At 48.1% G+C, this 18,211-nt stretch overlaps 1 protein-coding gene across 1 annotated transcript in view; it reads left to right on the forward strand.

The window, feature by feature from the left end:
- The first annotated feature begins 569 nt into the window (after positions 1–569).
- LOC137360608 (uncharacterized) overlaps positions 570–18,211 on the forward strand; it is a 98,017-nt gene continuing 80,375 nt past the window's right edge. The window contains exon 1 of the mRNA XM_068026000.1: positions 570–933. Within this exon, the coding sequence (XP_067882101.1) occupies positions 570–933 (364 nt within the window). The remainder of the gene's footprint in view (positions 934–18,211) is intronic.

Below are 18,211 nucleotides of genomic sequence, written 5' to 3' on the forward strand. Positions count from 1 at the left end.
CTTCCACTATTTCCTCCCTGACTTCTTTTAACAGCCTGGGGTACATTTCATCCGGCCCTGATGATTTATCCACTTTCAAGGATGCTAATCCCATTTATACTTCTTCTCTCCCTCAGTTTATCATGTCCAAAACTTCACACTCCTTCTCCTTAATTACAATATCTGCATCACCCCCCTCATTTGTGAAGACAGTAAAATATTCATTAATAAACATACCAACATCTTCCACACTGACACATAGGTTACATTTTTAGGTCTTTGATGGGCCCTACTCTTTCCTCAGTTGCCTCTGACTGCAATGTATTGATGAAACATCTTTGGATTTGTTTTGATTTTGCTTGTCAATATTCTTTCGTGATCTCTGTTTGTTCTTCATCGCTACTCCCAAATACCTCTAGTCATGTCAAAACACAACTTATCAGAAGGGGAATTTGAACCCACCCCTGCAGAGAGAATTGTGATCTGAATGAACCGTCTCAGACTGCTCGACCATCCTGACTACCCCATGTGTATGTTTAATGCTGACGAAATTATCCATTCATTGTGAAAGTATTTGTGAGATTGTGGAAATGTCTGGAAGAGGAAAGACCAACGGGAAAGCTCGGTCCAAGGCCAAGTCTCGCTCCTCCCGGGCTGGACTGCAGTTCCCGGTGGGCCGTGTTCACAGGCTCCTGAGAAAGGGTAACTATGCTGAGCGTGTGGGTGCCAGAGCCCAGGTCTATCTGGCTGCTGTGCTCGAGTATCTGACCGCTGAAATCCTCGAGCTGGGCGGTAACGCGGCCCGGGACAACAAGAAGACCTGCATCATCCCCAGACACCTACAGCTGGCCGTCCTCAATGATGAGGAGCTCAACAAGCTGCTGGGAGGGGTGACCATCGTTCAGGGTAGAGTGCTGCCGAATATCCCGGCCGTGTTGCTGCCTCAGAAAACCAGTGCTCCGGGCACGAAAACCAAGTCAATCTGCCAGGATTTTTTCAAATACTCAAAGGCTCTTTTCAGAGCCACCCACAGTATCTGAAAGGGCTGATTACTGTCTGAAGTCTGTTGTACCCGCACCTCTGTCTATCCCTCTTCATCTGGAACAACCAACGCTATCTTCCATTCCTTTCACCATTATGTGTTTAACTAGCTTCTCCTTATAGTCAGTCCAATATCAATGTACTAATGAAATGATCTGTGTCAGTGCTGGCAATTTCCATAGAATCATAGAAAAATTAGGGCACAGAAGGAGCCCATTCAGCCCATTGCGTTTGCTCTGGCCGAAAAAACTAGCCACCCAATCTATTCCCACCTTCCAGCACCTGATCCGTAGACTTGCAGGTTACAGCACTTCAGGTGCATGTCCAGGTATTTTTAAATGAGTTGAGGGTTTCTGCCTCCACCACCATTCCTGGCAGCGAATTCCAGACACCCACCACCCTCTGGGTAAAAACGTTTCCCCTCATGTCCCCTCTAATCCTTCTACCAATCACCTTAAATCTGTGCCCCCTGGTAACTGACCTCCCCACCAGGGGAAACAGGTCCTTACTGTCCACTCTGTCTAGGCGCCTCATAATTTTGTACACCTCATTCAAGTCACCCCTCAGACTCCTCTGTTCTAAGGAAAACAACCCGAGTTGCTCCAATATTTGCTCATAGCTGCAACTTTCAAGCCCTGGCAACGTTCTTGTCAATCCCCTCTGTACTCTCTCCAGAGCAATTATGTCCTTTCTGTAATGTGGTGACCAGAACTGTACGCAATACTCCAGCTGTGGCCGAACCGCCGTTTTATACAGTTCTAGCATTACATCCCTGCTTTTCTATTCTATACCTTGGCCAAAAAAGGAAAGCATTCCATATGCCTTCTTCACCACTCTAGCTACCTGTCCTGCCACTTTCAGGGACCTGTGGACATGCACTCCAAAGTCTCTCACTTCTTCTACCCCTCTCAATATCTTCCCGTTTATTGTGTATTCCCTTGCTTTGTTTGCCCTCCCCAAATGCATTACCTCACACTTCTCCAGGTTGAATTCCATTTGCCACTTTTCCGCCCACTCAACCAATCCATTCATATCATTCTGATGTCTACAGCTATCCTCCTCACTATCAATTACACGGCCAATTTTTGTGTCATCAGCAAATTTCCCAATCATACCTCCCACATTTAATTCCAAATCATTAATATATACCACAAACAGCAAGGGACCCAACACTGAGCCCTGTGGAATGCCACTGAAAACTGCTTTCCATTCGCAAAAACATCCGTCGATAACTATCCTTTGTTTCACTGAGTCAATTTTGGATCCAACCTGCCACATTCCTCTGTATTCCATGGGCTTTCATTTTACTGACCAGTCTGCCATGTGGGACCTTACTAAAATCCATGTAGACCACATCCACCACACTATCCTCATCAATGTTTCTTGTTACTTCCTCAAAAAACTCAATCAAGTTAGTGAGATATGACCTTCCCTTAACAAATCCATGCTGACTATCCCTGATTGATCCTTGCCTTTCTAAGTGGCAGTTTATCCTGTCCCTCAGAATTGATTCTAATAATTTACCCACCACCAAGGTCAGACTGACCGGCCTATAATTATTTGGCCTATCCCTCACATCATTTTTAAATAATAGTACAACGTTCGCAGACCTCCAATCCTCCGGCACCTCCCCCATATCCAGTGAGGATTTGAAGATGATCCTCAGCGCATCCACTATTTCCTCCCTGGCTTCCTTTAACAACCTCAGATGCAAACCATCTGGCCCTGGTGATTTATTCATTTTGAAGGATGTCAGACTCTCTAGTACTTCCACTCTCATTATGCTTATCGTATCTAATATTTCACACTCCTCTTCTTTGTCTGCATCAGCCCTCTCCTTTGTGAAGGCAGAGACAAAAACTCATTAAGAACCCCACACACATCTTCTGCATCCACTCATACGTTCCCTTGTACATCTCTGATAGGCCGTACCCTTTCCTTAGTTATCCTCTTGCTCTTAATGTACTGATAGAACATCTTTGGGGTTTCCTTCAAGTAGTTGTATCCAGTCCACATCCACCAAGTCACCTCTCAGTTTTGTAAAATTTGCCTTCCCCCAATTTAGAACTTTTACTTCTGTTGTATCTTTGTCCTTTTACATGATTATGCCAAAACTAATTGCAGTATGGTCACGAGGGGTGGTGGTGGCGTAGTGGTCTTGTCAGTGGACTTGTCAGTGGATTAGTAACCCAGACACCAAGGGTATTGCTCAGGGGACGTGGGTTCAAATCCCACCATTGAAATTTAAATCCAAATAATAAATCTGCAATTAAAAAGCAAGTCTAATGATGGTCATGAAACCATTGTTGATGGTTGTAAAAACCCATCTGGTTTACTCATGCCCTTTAGGGAAGGAAATCTGCTGTTCTTGTCTGGCCTGCATGCGACTGCAGACCCACAGCAATGTGGTTGACTCTTACATGCCCTCTGAAATGGCCGAGCGAGCCACTCAGTTGAAACTAAACACTACGAAGTCAATAAAAAGGAATGAAACCAGACGGACCACCCGGCGTCGACCTGGGCACCAGAAATGACAATGGCAAACCCAGCGCTGTCGACCCTGCAAAGTCCTCCTTAGTAACATCTGGTGGCTTGTGTTAAGTTGGGAGAGCAACAGCCTGACGTAGTCATACTCACAGAATCATACCTTACAGGCAATGTCGCAGACACTGCCATCACCATCCCTGGGTATGTACTGTCCCACGGGCAGGACAGACTCACCAGAGGTGTCGGTACAGTAGAGAGGGAATTGCCCTGGAAGTCCTCAACATCGACTCTGGACCCCATGAGGTCTCATGGCATCAGATCAAACAATGGACAAGGAAACCTCCTGCTGATTACCACCTACTGCCCTCCCTCAGCTGATGAGTCAGTACTCCTCCATGTTGAACAGCACTTGGAGGAAGCACTGAGGGTGGCAAGAGCACAGAATGTACTCTGGGTGGGGGACTTCAATGTCCATCACCAAGAGTGGCTCGGAAGCATCTCTACTGGCCGAATCCAAAAGGACATATCTGCTAGTGCTGCTTGATGGCAATATTGAAGGCACCTTCCATCACTTTAGGCCCCATCAGTCTACTCTCAATCATCAGTAAAATGATGGAAGGTGCCATCAAGCGGCACTCGCTTAGCCATAACCTGCCTCAGTGACACTCAGTTTGGGTTCTGCCAGGGCCACTCAGCTCCTGACCTCATGACAGCCTTTGTTCAAACATGGACAAAAGAGGTGAGGTGTGAGTGATTGCCTTTGACATCAAGGCAGTATTTGACCGAGTATGGCATCAAGGAGCCCGAGCAAAACTGAGGTCAATGGGAAAACCCTCCACTGGCTGGAGTCATACCTAGCGCAAAGGAAGATGGTTGTGGTTGTTGGAGGTCAATCATCTGAGCTCCAGGACATCACTGCAGGCGCTCCTCAGGGTAATGTCCTCAGCCCAACCATCTTCAGCTGCTTCATCAATGACCTTCCTTCAATCAGAAGGTCAGAAGTGGGGATGTTCGCTGATGATTGCACAATGTTCAGCACCATTCATGACTCCTCAGATACTGAAGCAGTCCGTGTAGAAATACAGCAAGACATGGACAATATCCAGGCTTGGGCTGATAAGTGGCAAGTAACATTCGGGCCGCACAAGTGCCAGGCAATGACCATCACCAATAAGAGAGAATCGAACTAACTCCCCTTGACATTCAATGGCATTACCATTGCTGAATCCCCCACTATCAACGTCCTAGGGGCACCATTGACCAGAAGCTGAACTGGAGTAGCCATATAAATACCGTGGCTACAAGAGCAGGTCAGAGGCTAGGAATCCTGAGGCGAGTAACTCACCTCCTGACTCCCCAAAGCCTGTACACCATCTACAAGGCACAAGTCAGGAGGGTGTTGGAATAGTCTCCACTTGCCTGGATAGGTGCAGCTCCAACAACACTCAAGAAGCTCAACACCATCCAGGACAAAGCAGCCCACTTGATTGGCATCCCATCTACAAACATTCACTCCCTTTTCCACCGACGCACAGTGGCAGCAGTGTGTACCATCTACAAGATGCACTGCAGCAATGCACCAAGGCTCCTTGAACAGCACCTTCCAAACCTGTGACCTCTACCAACTAGAAGTACAAGGGCATAAAATGCATGGGAACACCACCACCTGCAAGTTCCCCACCACGACACACACCATCCTGACTTGGAACTATTTCGCTGATCCTTCACTGTCACTGGGTCAAAATCCTGGAACTCCATTCTGAATAGCACTGTGGGTGCACCTACCCCAAATGGACTGCAGCGGTTCAAGAAGGCAGCTCACCACCACCTTCCCAAGGGCAATTAGGGATGGGTAATAAATGCTGACCTGGCCAGCGACGCCCAAAATCCCATGAATGAATAAAAAAAAGCTATCTCCAAAATGGTCACCCACTGCTACTTGCCCAGCTTCATTACTGAAGACTCGCTCCAGAGTTGTGCCTCCTCTCATTGGACTTGTGATGTGCTGGCTATTAAAGTTCTCTTGAATGCAGTTCAAGAATTTTGTGCCCTCTGTGCCCTTCACACTGTTTGTATCCCAGTTGATATTGGGATAGTTGAAATCCCCAACTATTATTTCCCTATAGTTTTGCACTCAGCAATTTGCCTACATATTTGTTCTTCTCTCTCTCTCACTATTTGGGGGTCTACAGTACACTCCTAGTAGTGTGGCTGCCCCTTTTTTATTTCTGAGCTCCACCCATATGGCCTCATTTGATGATTCATTTAGCATATAATATAATCCCTCCTCAAAGCTGTATGCCTTCCTTAACTAATAATGCTACACTCCCACCTTTTTTTATCCCTATGCCACATGAAAACTCTATATCCAGAGATGTTGAGCTGCCATTCTTGCCCTCTTGAAGCCGAGTTTCCCTTATTGCAATGATATTGTGTTACCATGTGTGGGCACAATGGCGCAGTGGTTAGCACCACAGCTCCAGGAACCCGGGTTCGATTCTGGGTACTGCCTGTGTGGAGTTTGCAAGTTCTCCCTGTGGGTTTTCGTCGGGTGCTCCGGTTTCCTCCCACAGCCAAAGAATGCAGGTTGATAGGTAAATTGGCCATTGTAAATTGCACCTAGTGTAAGTAGGTGGTAGGGAATATGGGATTACTGTCGGCGTAGTATAAATGGGTGGTTGTTGGTCAGCACAGACTCAGTGGGCCAAAGGGCCTGTTTCAGTGCTGTATCTCTAAATAAAAATAAAAAGTGTGATGTTACTTTATCAGCACAGGCTTGGAGGGCCGAATGGCCTGTTCCTGTGCTGTATTGTTCTATGTGTCTATCTGTGCCCTCAGCTCATCAGCTTTATTTACCATATGAATATACATACAAGTATAAATATTAGGAGCAGGAGTAGGCCATTCGACCCCTAGACCCTGCTTCCCCATTCAATAAGTTCACGGCTGAACTGATTACTCCACATTCCCGCCTACCCCCGATAACCTTTCACCCCTTTGCTTATCAAGAATCGATGTCCCTCTGCCTTAAAAATATTCAAAGTCTCTGCTTCCACCGCCTATTGAGGAAGAGAGTTCCAAAAACTCACCACCCTCTGAGGGAAACAAATTCTCCTCATCCCTGTCTTAAATGGGTGACCCCTTATTTTTAAACAGTGACCCCTAATGCCAGATTCTCCCACAAGGGGAAACATCCTTTCCACATCCACCCTGTCAAGACTCCTCAGGATCTGATCTGTTTCAATCAAGTTGCCTCTTTAAATAAATAAATATCCTTTAACACTGCCAAATTCCTCTGCTGCACACTTTTTAAACTTTGCTTCTTCTGTCTTTCAGAGTCATTTGCTAATTTTCTGCCTCCCGTTCCCTGCCCTGAAATTGCCCTGTCTGAAACTGCCCTCAGGTTCCCATCAAGCTGCCAAATTAGTTTAAACAATCCCCAACAGCATCTGCAAGGATATTCATCCCGGTCCTGTTCAGGTGTAGACCGTTCGACTTATATAGGTCCTACCTTCCCAAGAACTGGTCCCAATGCCCCAGAAATCGGAAGCCCTCCTTCCTGCACCATCTCTCCAGCCATGCATTCATCTGGTGTATTCTCCTATTTCTATACTCACTAGCATGTGGCCTTGGGAGTAATTTGGAGATTACTACCTTTGAAGTCCTGTTTGTTAATCTCTTTCCTAACTCCCTAAACTCAGCCTGAAGGATCTCATCCCTCTTTCTTCCTATATCGTTGGTACCAATGTGGACCACGACCTCTGGCTGTGCATCCTTGCCCTCCAGAATGCTCTGTCGCCACTCAGTGATATCCATGATCCTTGCACCAAGGAGGAAACCTGGTTTGCGAGCACTGAAATACCTATCTGTTCCCCGAACTATACAATCCTCTACCAGTATTGCTCGCTTGTATTTTCTCCTCCCTCCCTGCACAGCTGAACCACCCATGGAGTTCTGGTCATGACTCTCACTGCACTCTCCAGAGGAACCCTCTCTCCCATCAGTACTCAGAACTGAATACCAGTTAGAAAGTGGGATGCCCTCCAGGGACTCCTGCACTACCTGCCTTGACCTTCTTGTCTGTCTGGCAAACTCCCAATCCCTCTCAGCGTGTGCTCTCTTCAACTCCGAGGTGACAACCTGCTGAAAATCCACGTAGTTCTCTGCCTTGCGGATGCACAACACTGACTCCAGTTGCTGCTCGAGTTCTGAAACCTGGAGCTCAAGCTTCTGCAGCTGGTGACACTTCCTGCAGATGTGTTTGTCAAGGACACATGGTGCATCCATGACTTCCCACATACCACAGGAGGCACATTCCACTTGGCCGAGCTGCCCTGCCATAACTAAGCTTTACAAACTCATTATTGCTCGTGTAATAAGTGTAATAAGTAGATTAATTTACCAGTTACTCACCAATCAGCTTCTTCCCCTGTACCATGGAGGCTGAAAAAGCAGAAAAGAAAAGAGACCAAACAGCACCTCCTTCCCCGAGTCAGTGAAGTCCCTCACACATCAACTCACAGCTTTACACTCTGTCCAAACAGCACTTTCTAATCAGTAATTATTAGAAATTGCACTAACTAAAACATTAGTAACCTGACCAATTACAAGGTAGCTATTTGAGGGTTTTTAAACAAAGAGCTCTTTCCCCCATCCTGATTTCAGGTCCCACTCTGGACACTTGCTTTTGATTCCAGGACACTGAGGGCGGGGTGCTGCCGAATATCCAGGCCGTGCTGCTGCCCAAGAAAACCAGCGCTCTGGGCACCAAAACCAAGTCAATCTGCCAGGATTTTATCAAATACCCAAAGGCTCTTTTCAGTATCACCCACAGTATCAGAAAGGGCTGATTACTGTCTGAAGTCTGCTGTACCCACACCTCTGTCTATCCCTCTTCATCTAGAACAACCAGCGTCATCTTCCATTCCTTTCACCATCATGTGTTTAACTCGCTTCTCCTTATAGACAGTCAGATGTCGATGTAATAATGAAACGATCTGTGTCAGTGCTGGCCATTTCCCTGTCCTGATTTCAGACCCCACTCTGGACACTTGTTTCCCATTCCAGGACCTACTTGTATTAATATTCAGCACCACCTGTCAGTCAGAAACTTGTCTCAATGAACTGATCCTTTCACTGAACTTCCAACTGCTGCTGTCTATTTCTAGAGGGAAAGAGCTGCTCACTGTGTAAGGATGTGAGGGGAATGTAACCCGGCTGCTGGTGAGAAGGTCCCGTCTTCTCAATCAAAAGCCTTTTATTTTACGACAGTGATTCCCAGATTCCCAGCTGGTCCGTTGAGGATTTTGTTTTCACAGAAATATCTTGTTAAATACAAATCTGATTCCAACATGTCAGTAACAGGACAGAATGGGAACCTTTAAAAGAATGAAGCAACTATTGCAGTGGCTTCTCACTGTCCCCCTGAAGCCTGTGTGAAGGGGAATTACCAATAGTCTGTAATTTATTACTTCCACACCGAGTTTGAGTTATTTTTCACGTGAAAGATTGCTGAACGGAGTCTTTTCCTGTCAGTTACGGATAAGAAGTTGACAAAAAATGGCAAAATAAAGCTGTTCATAAAATAGCACCAGCAATTTGAGTCGGTAAAAGCAAAATTGTGTTTTAAAAGCGTTTTTTTAAAGCGTGACGGGAAAATAGATTTTTATGTACTTTTCCAGTTGATCACTTCTTTTCCACAGTGAAATTGGCAGCTTTCACGAATTCAAATATTCTGCCAGGTTGACAGGTTCAGCCAATGAATTTTTGTATTTTGTGCTTCGAGGTTCTCCGATTGGATCATTTATTTTATCTAATGGCCGTGTGGCGTAATAAATAAGGCGTTTGACTTCAGTGTATTTCATGAGGTTATCGGAAGATTGTAGGTTCGAGTTCTGCCACGGTCATTTTGACCCAAAGGGGTTATGCAGGGCTTTGGGGATCGAGTCAGGGACTGAACAGTTTGGAAACCCGACATGGACTTGATGGGGCGAATGGCCGCCTCATGTGGAAAGAGATGCAACAGGTCAGTGGCAAGTGGTCCAGAGGAAAACCACAAAGAAAAAACATTCCAAAGCCACCACCCAAACCAGTGGCCAGAGGAGGCTCTCTTCTGAATCAGACTGCAACAACTCCTCTTCACTGGACGGGGAAATGCTGGAACGACAGCCCCTTCAAAAGAGCCTGCAGAACTCCGAGATGGATGATAAAGCATCCCAGCCCCCGGGGACTGGAAGCTGTGATGGGCCCGGCGTGGCCCAACCCCAATGCCCCACACGTAACGACGTGGCGAACGCATCTCAGCTCCGGGACACCGGGAGCAAAGACACGTCTGGCACACCTGAGCTCCGGGAGACCGGGAGCTGTGATGTTTTCGAGGAGGAACAGATGGAAGCAGCTGAGGACAACCCAATCCTCTCTGCCTACAAGACCCCCCCGATGTCACCCGAGCGGCACAAACCCTGCATGAAAAATCAGGAGGGGTTTCTGAGCCCAACCAACGTGAAACTGCTTGCGCATACGATGGGTATGCAGGAACATCCCGAAGGGGAAGGACTGGGACTAGCGAGGACAAATGGTATGGGAAGCAACAACTAATTTTTAGTAAAAAATGGGTGTAAGAATTGCTTCCATTCATGTGCGTAGCATTAAATCGACTATGCGATGTATTTCAACCTTGGATTACCTTGCCAAGGTCAAAGCAGACCTACTGTTTCTGCAGGAGTGTGGAATACCACACCTCAGCACCGACAGGCAGTGGTCGCGATGGTGGTCCCACGGGCCATCGATCTGGTCGGGGGGTAATGACTGCCGTTCCTCCGGCCTGGGTATTCTGCTGCGGGGAGGTAACTTCACCATCTCCGAAGTTAAGGAGGTGGTGGGCGGCCGCCTCCTCGTAGCAGACGTGATGTGCAACAACGCTCCGCTCCGGTTGATCAACGTGTACGCCCCGGTACAACGCAGCGAGCGGCTGACCGTCTTCCAGCAGCTCCCACTGCTGCTGGCGACGTCCAGGCCGGTCATCCTAGGCGGTGACTTCAACTGCATCATCGATGCGGCTGGACGATCCGGCAGTGACGACAGCAAACTGGACGCTACGTCCAGATTCCCAATAGAAACAGTTAAGGATGCCAAACTGCACGACGTCTTCAGCAAACCTGCAGACGGAGCGCAGCGCAGATACACATGGTCAAGATCGGACGGGTCTGCCCGTTCCAGGATTGACTTCCTGTTTGTGTCCCGTGCTGTCACGGTCGGATCCACCGACGTCAAGCCGGTGTTCTTTTCCGACCACTGCCTCTTACTGGCCGACTGTCACTTACAGGACGACCAGCGGGTTGGCAGAGGGACGTGGAAGCTCAATGCGACACTGCTGACCCCAGAGAACGTTGAGGAACTCAAAAGGGATTACAATGGTTGGAGGACCGTGAAACCCCTCTTTCAGTCTCCAGTTCACTGGTGGGAAGCGATTAAGGAGAAGATCAAGAGGTTCTTCATCCACCAACGTGTTCAGAAGGCGAGAGAGAGACAGAGGGAACTGTCCCGACTCCAGAAAATTATGCAAAATCTACTCCGGTTGCAGTCAATGGGGGTCGAGGTCAAGGAGGACCTCCAAGAGGTGAAGAGCCAGCAGGCCTCGCTCTTTGCCAAGGAGGCCTCCAAGATCATCTTCCGGTCCAGAGTCCGCTCCATCGAGCAGGATGAGACGTGCTCGCGTTACTTCTTCCAAAAGGTACACAGAGAGAGCTCTGTTATCAGCAGCCTGAAGGAAGAAGATGGCTCGGTAACGTCTTCGCAGTCCGACATACTCAGGATCAGCAAATCCTTTTATGCTGGGCTGTATGACGCGAAGCCCACAGACAGCAGAGCCTCCCAGTCCTTCCTGTCATCGATCACAGAGGTCTTAGATGACAGCAGGAGGGAGGGACTGGACAAGCCGCTAACTCTGGACGAGCTGACAAAGTCCGTCGAGTCTTTCGAGACGAGTAAAACTCCCGGGAGCGACGGCTTACCGGTCGAGTTGTACTCGGCCCTGTGGGACTGGGTCGGCCCGGACCTGCTGGAAGCATACGAGAGTATGCTCCTGGCCGGCAGCATGTCAGAATCCATGGGAAAAGGCATCATCACCCTCATTTACAAGCAGAAGGGGGAGAGGGCAGAAATCAGAAATTGGCGGCCCATCTCACTGCTTAATGTTGATTACAAGATTCTGTCCAACGTCATAGCCAGTCGAGTCAAGTCTGCTCTGGAGTTGGTGATTCACCCCGATCAGACCTGTACTGTACCCGGCAGGAAGATCTCTGATAGTCTCGCGCTGCTCAGGGATACGATCGCCTACGTACGGGACATGAGGGTGGACACCTGCCTCATCAGCCTGGGCCAGGAGAAGGCTTTTGACAGGATATCGCACACCTACATGATGGACGTGCTTTCCAAAATGGGGTTTGGGGAGGGAATCTGCAATTGGATCCAACTGCTCTACACAAACATCAGTAGCGCAGTGTCAATCAACGGGTGGGAATCTGAAAGTTTCCCGATCAAATCTGGAGTCAGACAGGGCTGTCCTCTGTCCCCGGTCTTGTTTGTTTGCTGTATTGAACCCTTTGCTGAGTCAATTAGGAAGGAAGCGAGCATAAGAGGGGTGACAATCCCAGGCAGCGGAGGCACTCAGGTCAAAACCTCCCTGTACATGGATGACGTCGCCGTCTTCTGCTCGGATCCGCTGTCCGTGCGGAGACTGATGAGCATCTGCGACCAGTTCGAACTGGCCTCGGGAGCCAAAGTTAACCACGGCAAGAGCGAGGCCATGTTCTTTGGGAACTGGGCTGACCGATCATTTGTCCCCTTCACCGTCAGGTCAGATTACCTGAAGGTGCTGGGGATATGGTTCGGAAGGGCCGGGGCGTGCACCAAAACCTGGGAGGAGCGAGTAGCCAAGGTACGACAAAAGTTGGGCATGTGGGGGCAGCGATCTCTCTCCATTGTGGGTAAGAACCTGGCGATCAGGTGCGAGGCGCTCACGTTGTTGCTCTACGTGGCGCAGGTCTGGCCCATACCCCACTCCTGCGCCGTGGCAGTCACCCGAGCCATTTTCCGCTTCGTCTGGGGATCTAAAATGGACCGGGTCCGGAGGGACACGATGTTCAAATCTCTGGACATGGGCGGGAAAAATGTACCCAAAGTGGCCCTCATCCTGATGACCACCTTCGTGTGCGGCTGCATCAAGCTGTGTGTAGATCCCCAGTACGCAAACTCCAAGTGTCACTACATGCTGAGGTTCTATCTGTCCCCGGTGTTGCGAAGGATGGGCCTGGTCACATTGCCGCGGAACGCACCATGCAGTTGGGCGGCGCCGTACCACCTATCCTTCGTGGAGCAGTTTCTGCGGAAAAACACCTTTGACCACCGGTCCATCAGGCAGTGGTCTGCACGGAATGTCCTCAAGGCCCTACGGGAAAAGGAAACGGTGGATCCTGTCGGATGGTTCCCCGAGCAGACCGTCAAAGTAATTTGGCGGAATGCCTCATCACCAGAACTTTCAAACAAGCACCAAGACGTAGCTTGGCTGGTGGTGAGAAGAGCCCTCCCCGTCAGATACTTCATGCACACCCGAAGTCTCGCCCCCTCCGCACAGTGCCCCCGCGTTGGCTGTGGTGGGGAAGAGACGGTCGCCCACCTCCTCCTGGAATGTGCCTTTGCAAAGCAGGTGTGGAAAGAGATGCAATGGTTTTTGTCAAGGTTCATCCCAAGCAGCTCTGTCACACAGGAGTCTGTGCTCTACGGGCTGTTCCCAGGGACGCACACCGAGACAAACATCAACTGCTGCTGGAGGACTATCAATTCGGTGAAAGACGCCCTTTGGTCTGCCCGAAACTTGCTGGTCTTCCAGCGCAAAGAGTTGTCCACCGCCGAATGTTGCAGACTGGCACATTCCAAGGTCCAGGACTACGTGCTGAGGGATGCACTAAAGCTTGGGGCAGCCGCAGCAAAGGCTCAATGGGGTAAGACCACAGTGTCAGGTCCCCCCACCAAGCTGGACTGAGGGGCTGGATCCATGGGAAACCCCTCGAACTGTATCGTTAATATTCTCAATTGCTGTAAATGTAAAACTGTAATTGACATGACAATTGTGAAACGGAAGGGTTGGGAAGAAACTCATGACAGTATTGAAGGAAACTGATCTCCCTTGCAATGTTTGTATTTTTGGTGCTGTTTGGAAACTGTTTGGCAATGTAATTTTTACAGATTTTAATGAATAAAGTATATTTTGGAAATAAATAAAAAAAAAGTCAGTTTCAGTGCAGGAAACACCGTCTCGTGGGAAATAACATGACAAGGGGGTTTGGTTCCAGTGACCGATTCAACGGCTGCTGCAAAACTCCCGGATTCCCTCATTGCAGCGAAATCATTTTGAAATTCTATGAAAACAATGAGTGATTCTGGAGGAGTGATGTGGCTTTTCACTGAGGGCATGTGTCGACTGGGGAAATAACTAACTGGAGAGTCTCGGGCACTGTTTACACAGCCCGTTTAGAAAATCAAATCCACTGCACATCCTTGCTGCAAATGAAATGTCAAATTCGGGGATTCCAGTTTTTTTCATCCCGAACACAGCAGATTGATTGAACAAAGAATTAAAAGTAAAATACTGCGGATGCTGGAAATCTGAAATATTTCAGATTGATTGAACTGTTCTGAACAGCCTATCCCAGCTCCCATTTCTCGGTCACTGCTCTCTCTGTGAGGCGGTGGGTGGCTCTTAGAAGAGCCTTTGTTTTGTGTTTGCTGGAAAGGGTCAAATTGTTCAACCACCGGATCCGTAGAGAGTGCGGCCCTGCCGTTTCAGAGCGTACACCACATCCATGGCAGTGACCGTCTTGCGCTTGGCGTGCTCAGTGTAGGTGACCGCATCCCAGATCACATTCTCCAGGAAAACCTTCAACATCCCGCCAGTCTCCTCATAGATCAAACCCGAGATCCGCTTGACCCCGCCACGGCGAGCCAGGCGGCGGAGTGCTGGTTTGGTGATGCCTTGGATATTATCACGAAGCACTTTGCGGTGCCGCTTTGCTCCGCCTTTGCCCAGTCCTTTGCCTCCTTTACCTCTGCCAGACATGATGATTCTTCACTCAGGTCACTACACAATATGAGAAGCAGACTCTTGCAGGCTCTACTTTACACAGACCGCCCGGACCTGCCTGAGAATGGCAGAGAGAGAGCAGGAAGGGGAGGAGACAGAGTGAAGATTGAACAGAGAGCAGATGGGGAGGAGACACCCAGAGTGACAGACGGAGAGAGAACGGCCCCTCATCTTTCAGCTCCACCTCCAGTTTCCTCTGGTTCGCCAATTTCAAACCCTTTATGAACAGTGGAACCGAAACCCAGCTCTCCACACACACCCTTCCAGACTCGGCCTTCATAGTCAAGGCTTTCCAGAAAGCCGGAGCTTTTAAATATGGTTCCGCTACAATTAACACTCAGTAATATTCCCACCTAAACACAGTCCATTCTATAACAAATAACCTACTCAGTAACATCACCATTTCCACACACATCCTCTTCCAGCAGTTTACAAACACCTTATTGCAGCTGTTTGGGGAATCTCCTGTGTTAAGATTGGAGTTGGAAAGCGGCCTTTACCCGGCAGTGTTACCGTCTCACACTGAATCTGCCAGACATCCTGTTGATCTGCCTAGTTCCCCACTGTCTCTCTTGACTATTACATGGCACGGGTAGTATTTCAGAAAGTACTGCAATGGAGGGAGTGCTGGGGACTCCAGGCCAATCCTGGAGGGATGGGGGAAATATCTTTCGAAATTCCCTGGAGAGAATCGTGATATGACAGGTCTCCAGGGACAGACCAAGGAGAGAGTGTGGACATTGAATGGAAACATGGCAAAAAGAGTTGGGGATTCAGGAACACAATCCTCTCTGATAGGTTACAGCCTCCCCTCTGCTCCTGCTCTTTACGAGACACTTTTCCAGTTTAAATTTATGGACAAGGTGGGTTAGTTGCTCTCAGGGTGGGTGGGGGGAGAGGAGCCTCAGTGGCCATGGGTGGGACAGGGAAAATGGAGACAGAGAACCAGGACTCCGGTCACTCACCAGCGATGTCTGCTGGAAAGTATCTGTGGATCGGATGATGCCGAGGTCCCATGGAGAGGGGAAGGGGGTGGGGTGATGGAGTGAGGAGGTGGAGAGGGAGTGTTCGTGGTGTCACAGCCAACCCCCTGCCCAAACCAAACTCCCACATCCCAGCATTATATTGTCCAATTCCTGGAGGCGGAGGATGGCGATTCCCGTTGGATTAATTTCTAATGTTCGGCATCTTATCCTGATAAAATCGGCAGTTCTGAAGGAGGCCATTCTGTACTTATTCTCAGGTCATCGAGGCGTCATCTTTCCCTTTTCAGCTCCTGACTGCTGGTATTTTTGCTGTGAAATATGAAATGCAACGTATGTTCGCAGCTGTTTCTGCCCTGTTGCAGCCAGAGGAACATAGAAATGGGGGTAGGCCATTCAGCCCCTCGAGCCTGCTGCACCTTTCAATTAGATCCTGGCTCACCTGTATCTTAACTCCAGCTACCTGCTGTGATTTCATAAACCCTCAGACCATCACTGGATAAACATCTCTCAATCTCAGGTTGGAAATTGTCAATTGACCCTCAGGTTTATCTGATTTTTCGGAGAGAATTCCAGGTTCCCACTACCCTTTGTGTGAAAAAGTGCTTCCCGGCAATATTCCTGAAAGGCAGAACTCTAATTTTTGTGTTCTCCCCCTTTGTTGTGGAACTGCTTGTTTACAGATCTGACCGAAGTCCACACTGCAGAACAAACAGCTGTTCCTCTGATCCTGTCACTTCAGCTTTGGATTTGAAGCTCATGCCTCTTTCCATGATGATTCTTTGTGCCCTATCTCTGTAAATGGTTATGCCTGTCTTTTTGTCAGGTGTGTCAAACATTCTTTTTTCCAGTCCTACTCAGGACCCCACCCCCAGCTCTTTTTCCGGTACAATGATGACTGGATCAGCGTCATTTCCTGCTCCCGCTCCGAACTGGAAAATTTCATCAACTTCGTTTCCGATTTCCCCCTCACTGTGGTTGACAGGGCTCTCAACCCTTTTTATTATTTTATTTTATCTTTTTTTTAACCATGTGCCTGCCTTAAACTTGGTTTTTCAAGTATGTGCTTTTGGACAGAACTATTGATTATTCTGTCATTAACACTCTCTCTGCACTAATATTTTGTCTTTCACTACACCATTAGCACACTCCCTTTGCCTTTGCCCCATGACCTCCTTGTCAGTTAATCTCTCCTGCCCTCTGCCCTATTACACACCTTCCCTTTTGTTCTCTTCCCCACCTCCCCCCACCCCCGCTTCACTTGCTTAAAACCTATTACATTGAGTGTGGGACAAATTCAATCCATCTTTTGTACTGTATGAGATTAATTTTGACACACTTACTGGTACAGTATGTGACAGCGAGTTTAATTCTACATCTATCTGCCTGTGGTACTGTGTCTGAGTGTGAGATTATTTCAGTGTCAGTCGATGAAACTAAATGTGATTGTTTGATTCATTCTGTATGTCAATCATGAGTATTGTATGTGAATGTGTGGCAGCTTCTGTATCTATCTGCTACTGTGGGTGAATATGGATATCATTCGGTACCTGTCAGTGTCCGGAACGAAATGTGTGTGTGAGATTCATTGTGTATGCATCAATCTTACAGTCAGAATGTGACTGTATGGTTCATTCTCTATGTGTCAGTCGAAGGTACTAAATGTGCCAGTGGTTTTAATTATGTTTCTGTCATTGTATGTGAGTCATTTTATGGTCTCACTGTATATCTGTCAATCTCTGGTTCTTTCTGTGAGAGTGAGATTAATTCTCTATCTGCTGGTCTCTGAAAAACAGTGGCGCAGTGGTTAGCACTGCCACCTCACAGCTCCAGCGACCCGGGTTCAATTCTGGGCACTGCCTGTGTGGAGTTTGCAAGTTCTCCCTGTGTCTGCGTGGGTTTCCTCCGGGTGCTCCGGTTCCTCCCACAAGCCAAAAGACTTGCAGGTTGGTAGGTAAATTGGCCATTATAAATTGCCCCTAGTATAGGTAGGTGGTAGGGAAATATAGGGACAGGTGGGGATGTGGTAGGAATGTGGGATTAGTGTAGGATTAGTATAGATGGGTGGTTGATGGTCGGCACAGACTCGGTGGGCCGAAGGGCCTGTTTCAGTGCTGTATCTCTAAAACTAAAACTAAAACTAAATTTTGTGACTCACTCTGTGCCTGTCAGTCTATGATACTGTGAATAAGAGGGGAATATATATGGTGTCTGTCTGAACTTGGTATCGAGTATGATTGTCGGATTCATTGTGCATCTATCAGTATCCAGACTGAATGAGAAATAAGGTTCATTCTGTACGTGAAAATGTCTGGTATTCTAGCCACGTGAACTCGAATGTGCCTGTCAGTCTTTGACACTGTATCTGATTATGGGATTGACTCAATACCTTTCAGACTTTGGTACTATGCATATGTGTGGTTCAAGTTCTGCATGTCAGTCTCTGTTACTCCATGTGAGTGTCGATATCCTTTATGTATCTGTCAGTCTCTCGCAATGAATGCAAGTGTGGGATTAACTCTCTTTTCAACAGTATCTGGTACTGACTGTGAGCATGTGACTCCTACAGTATCTGTCAGTG

Source organism: Heterodontus francisci, unplaced genomic scaffold (genome assembly GCF_036365525.1).
Source record: "Heterodontus francisci isolate sHetFra1 unplaced genomic scaffold, sHetFra1.hap1 HAP1_SCAFFOLD_59, whole genome shotgun sequence".
NCBI lineage: Eukaryota > Metazoa > Chordata > Chondrichthyes > Heterodontiformes > Heterodontidae > Heterodontus > Heterodontus francisci.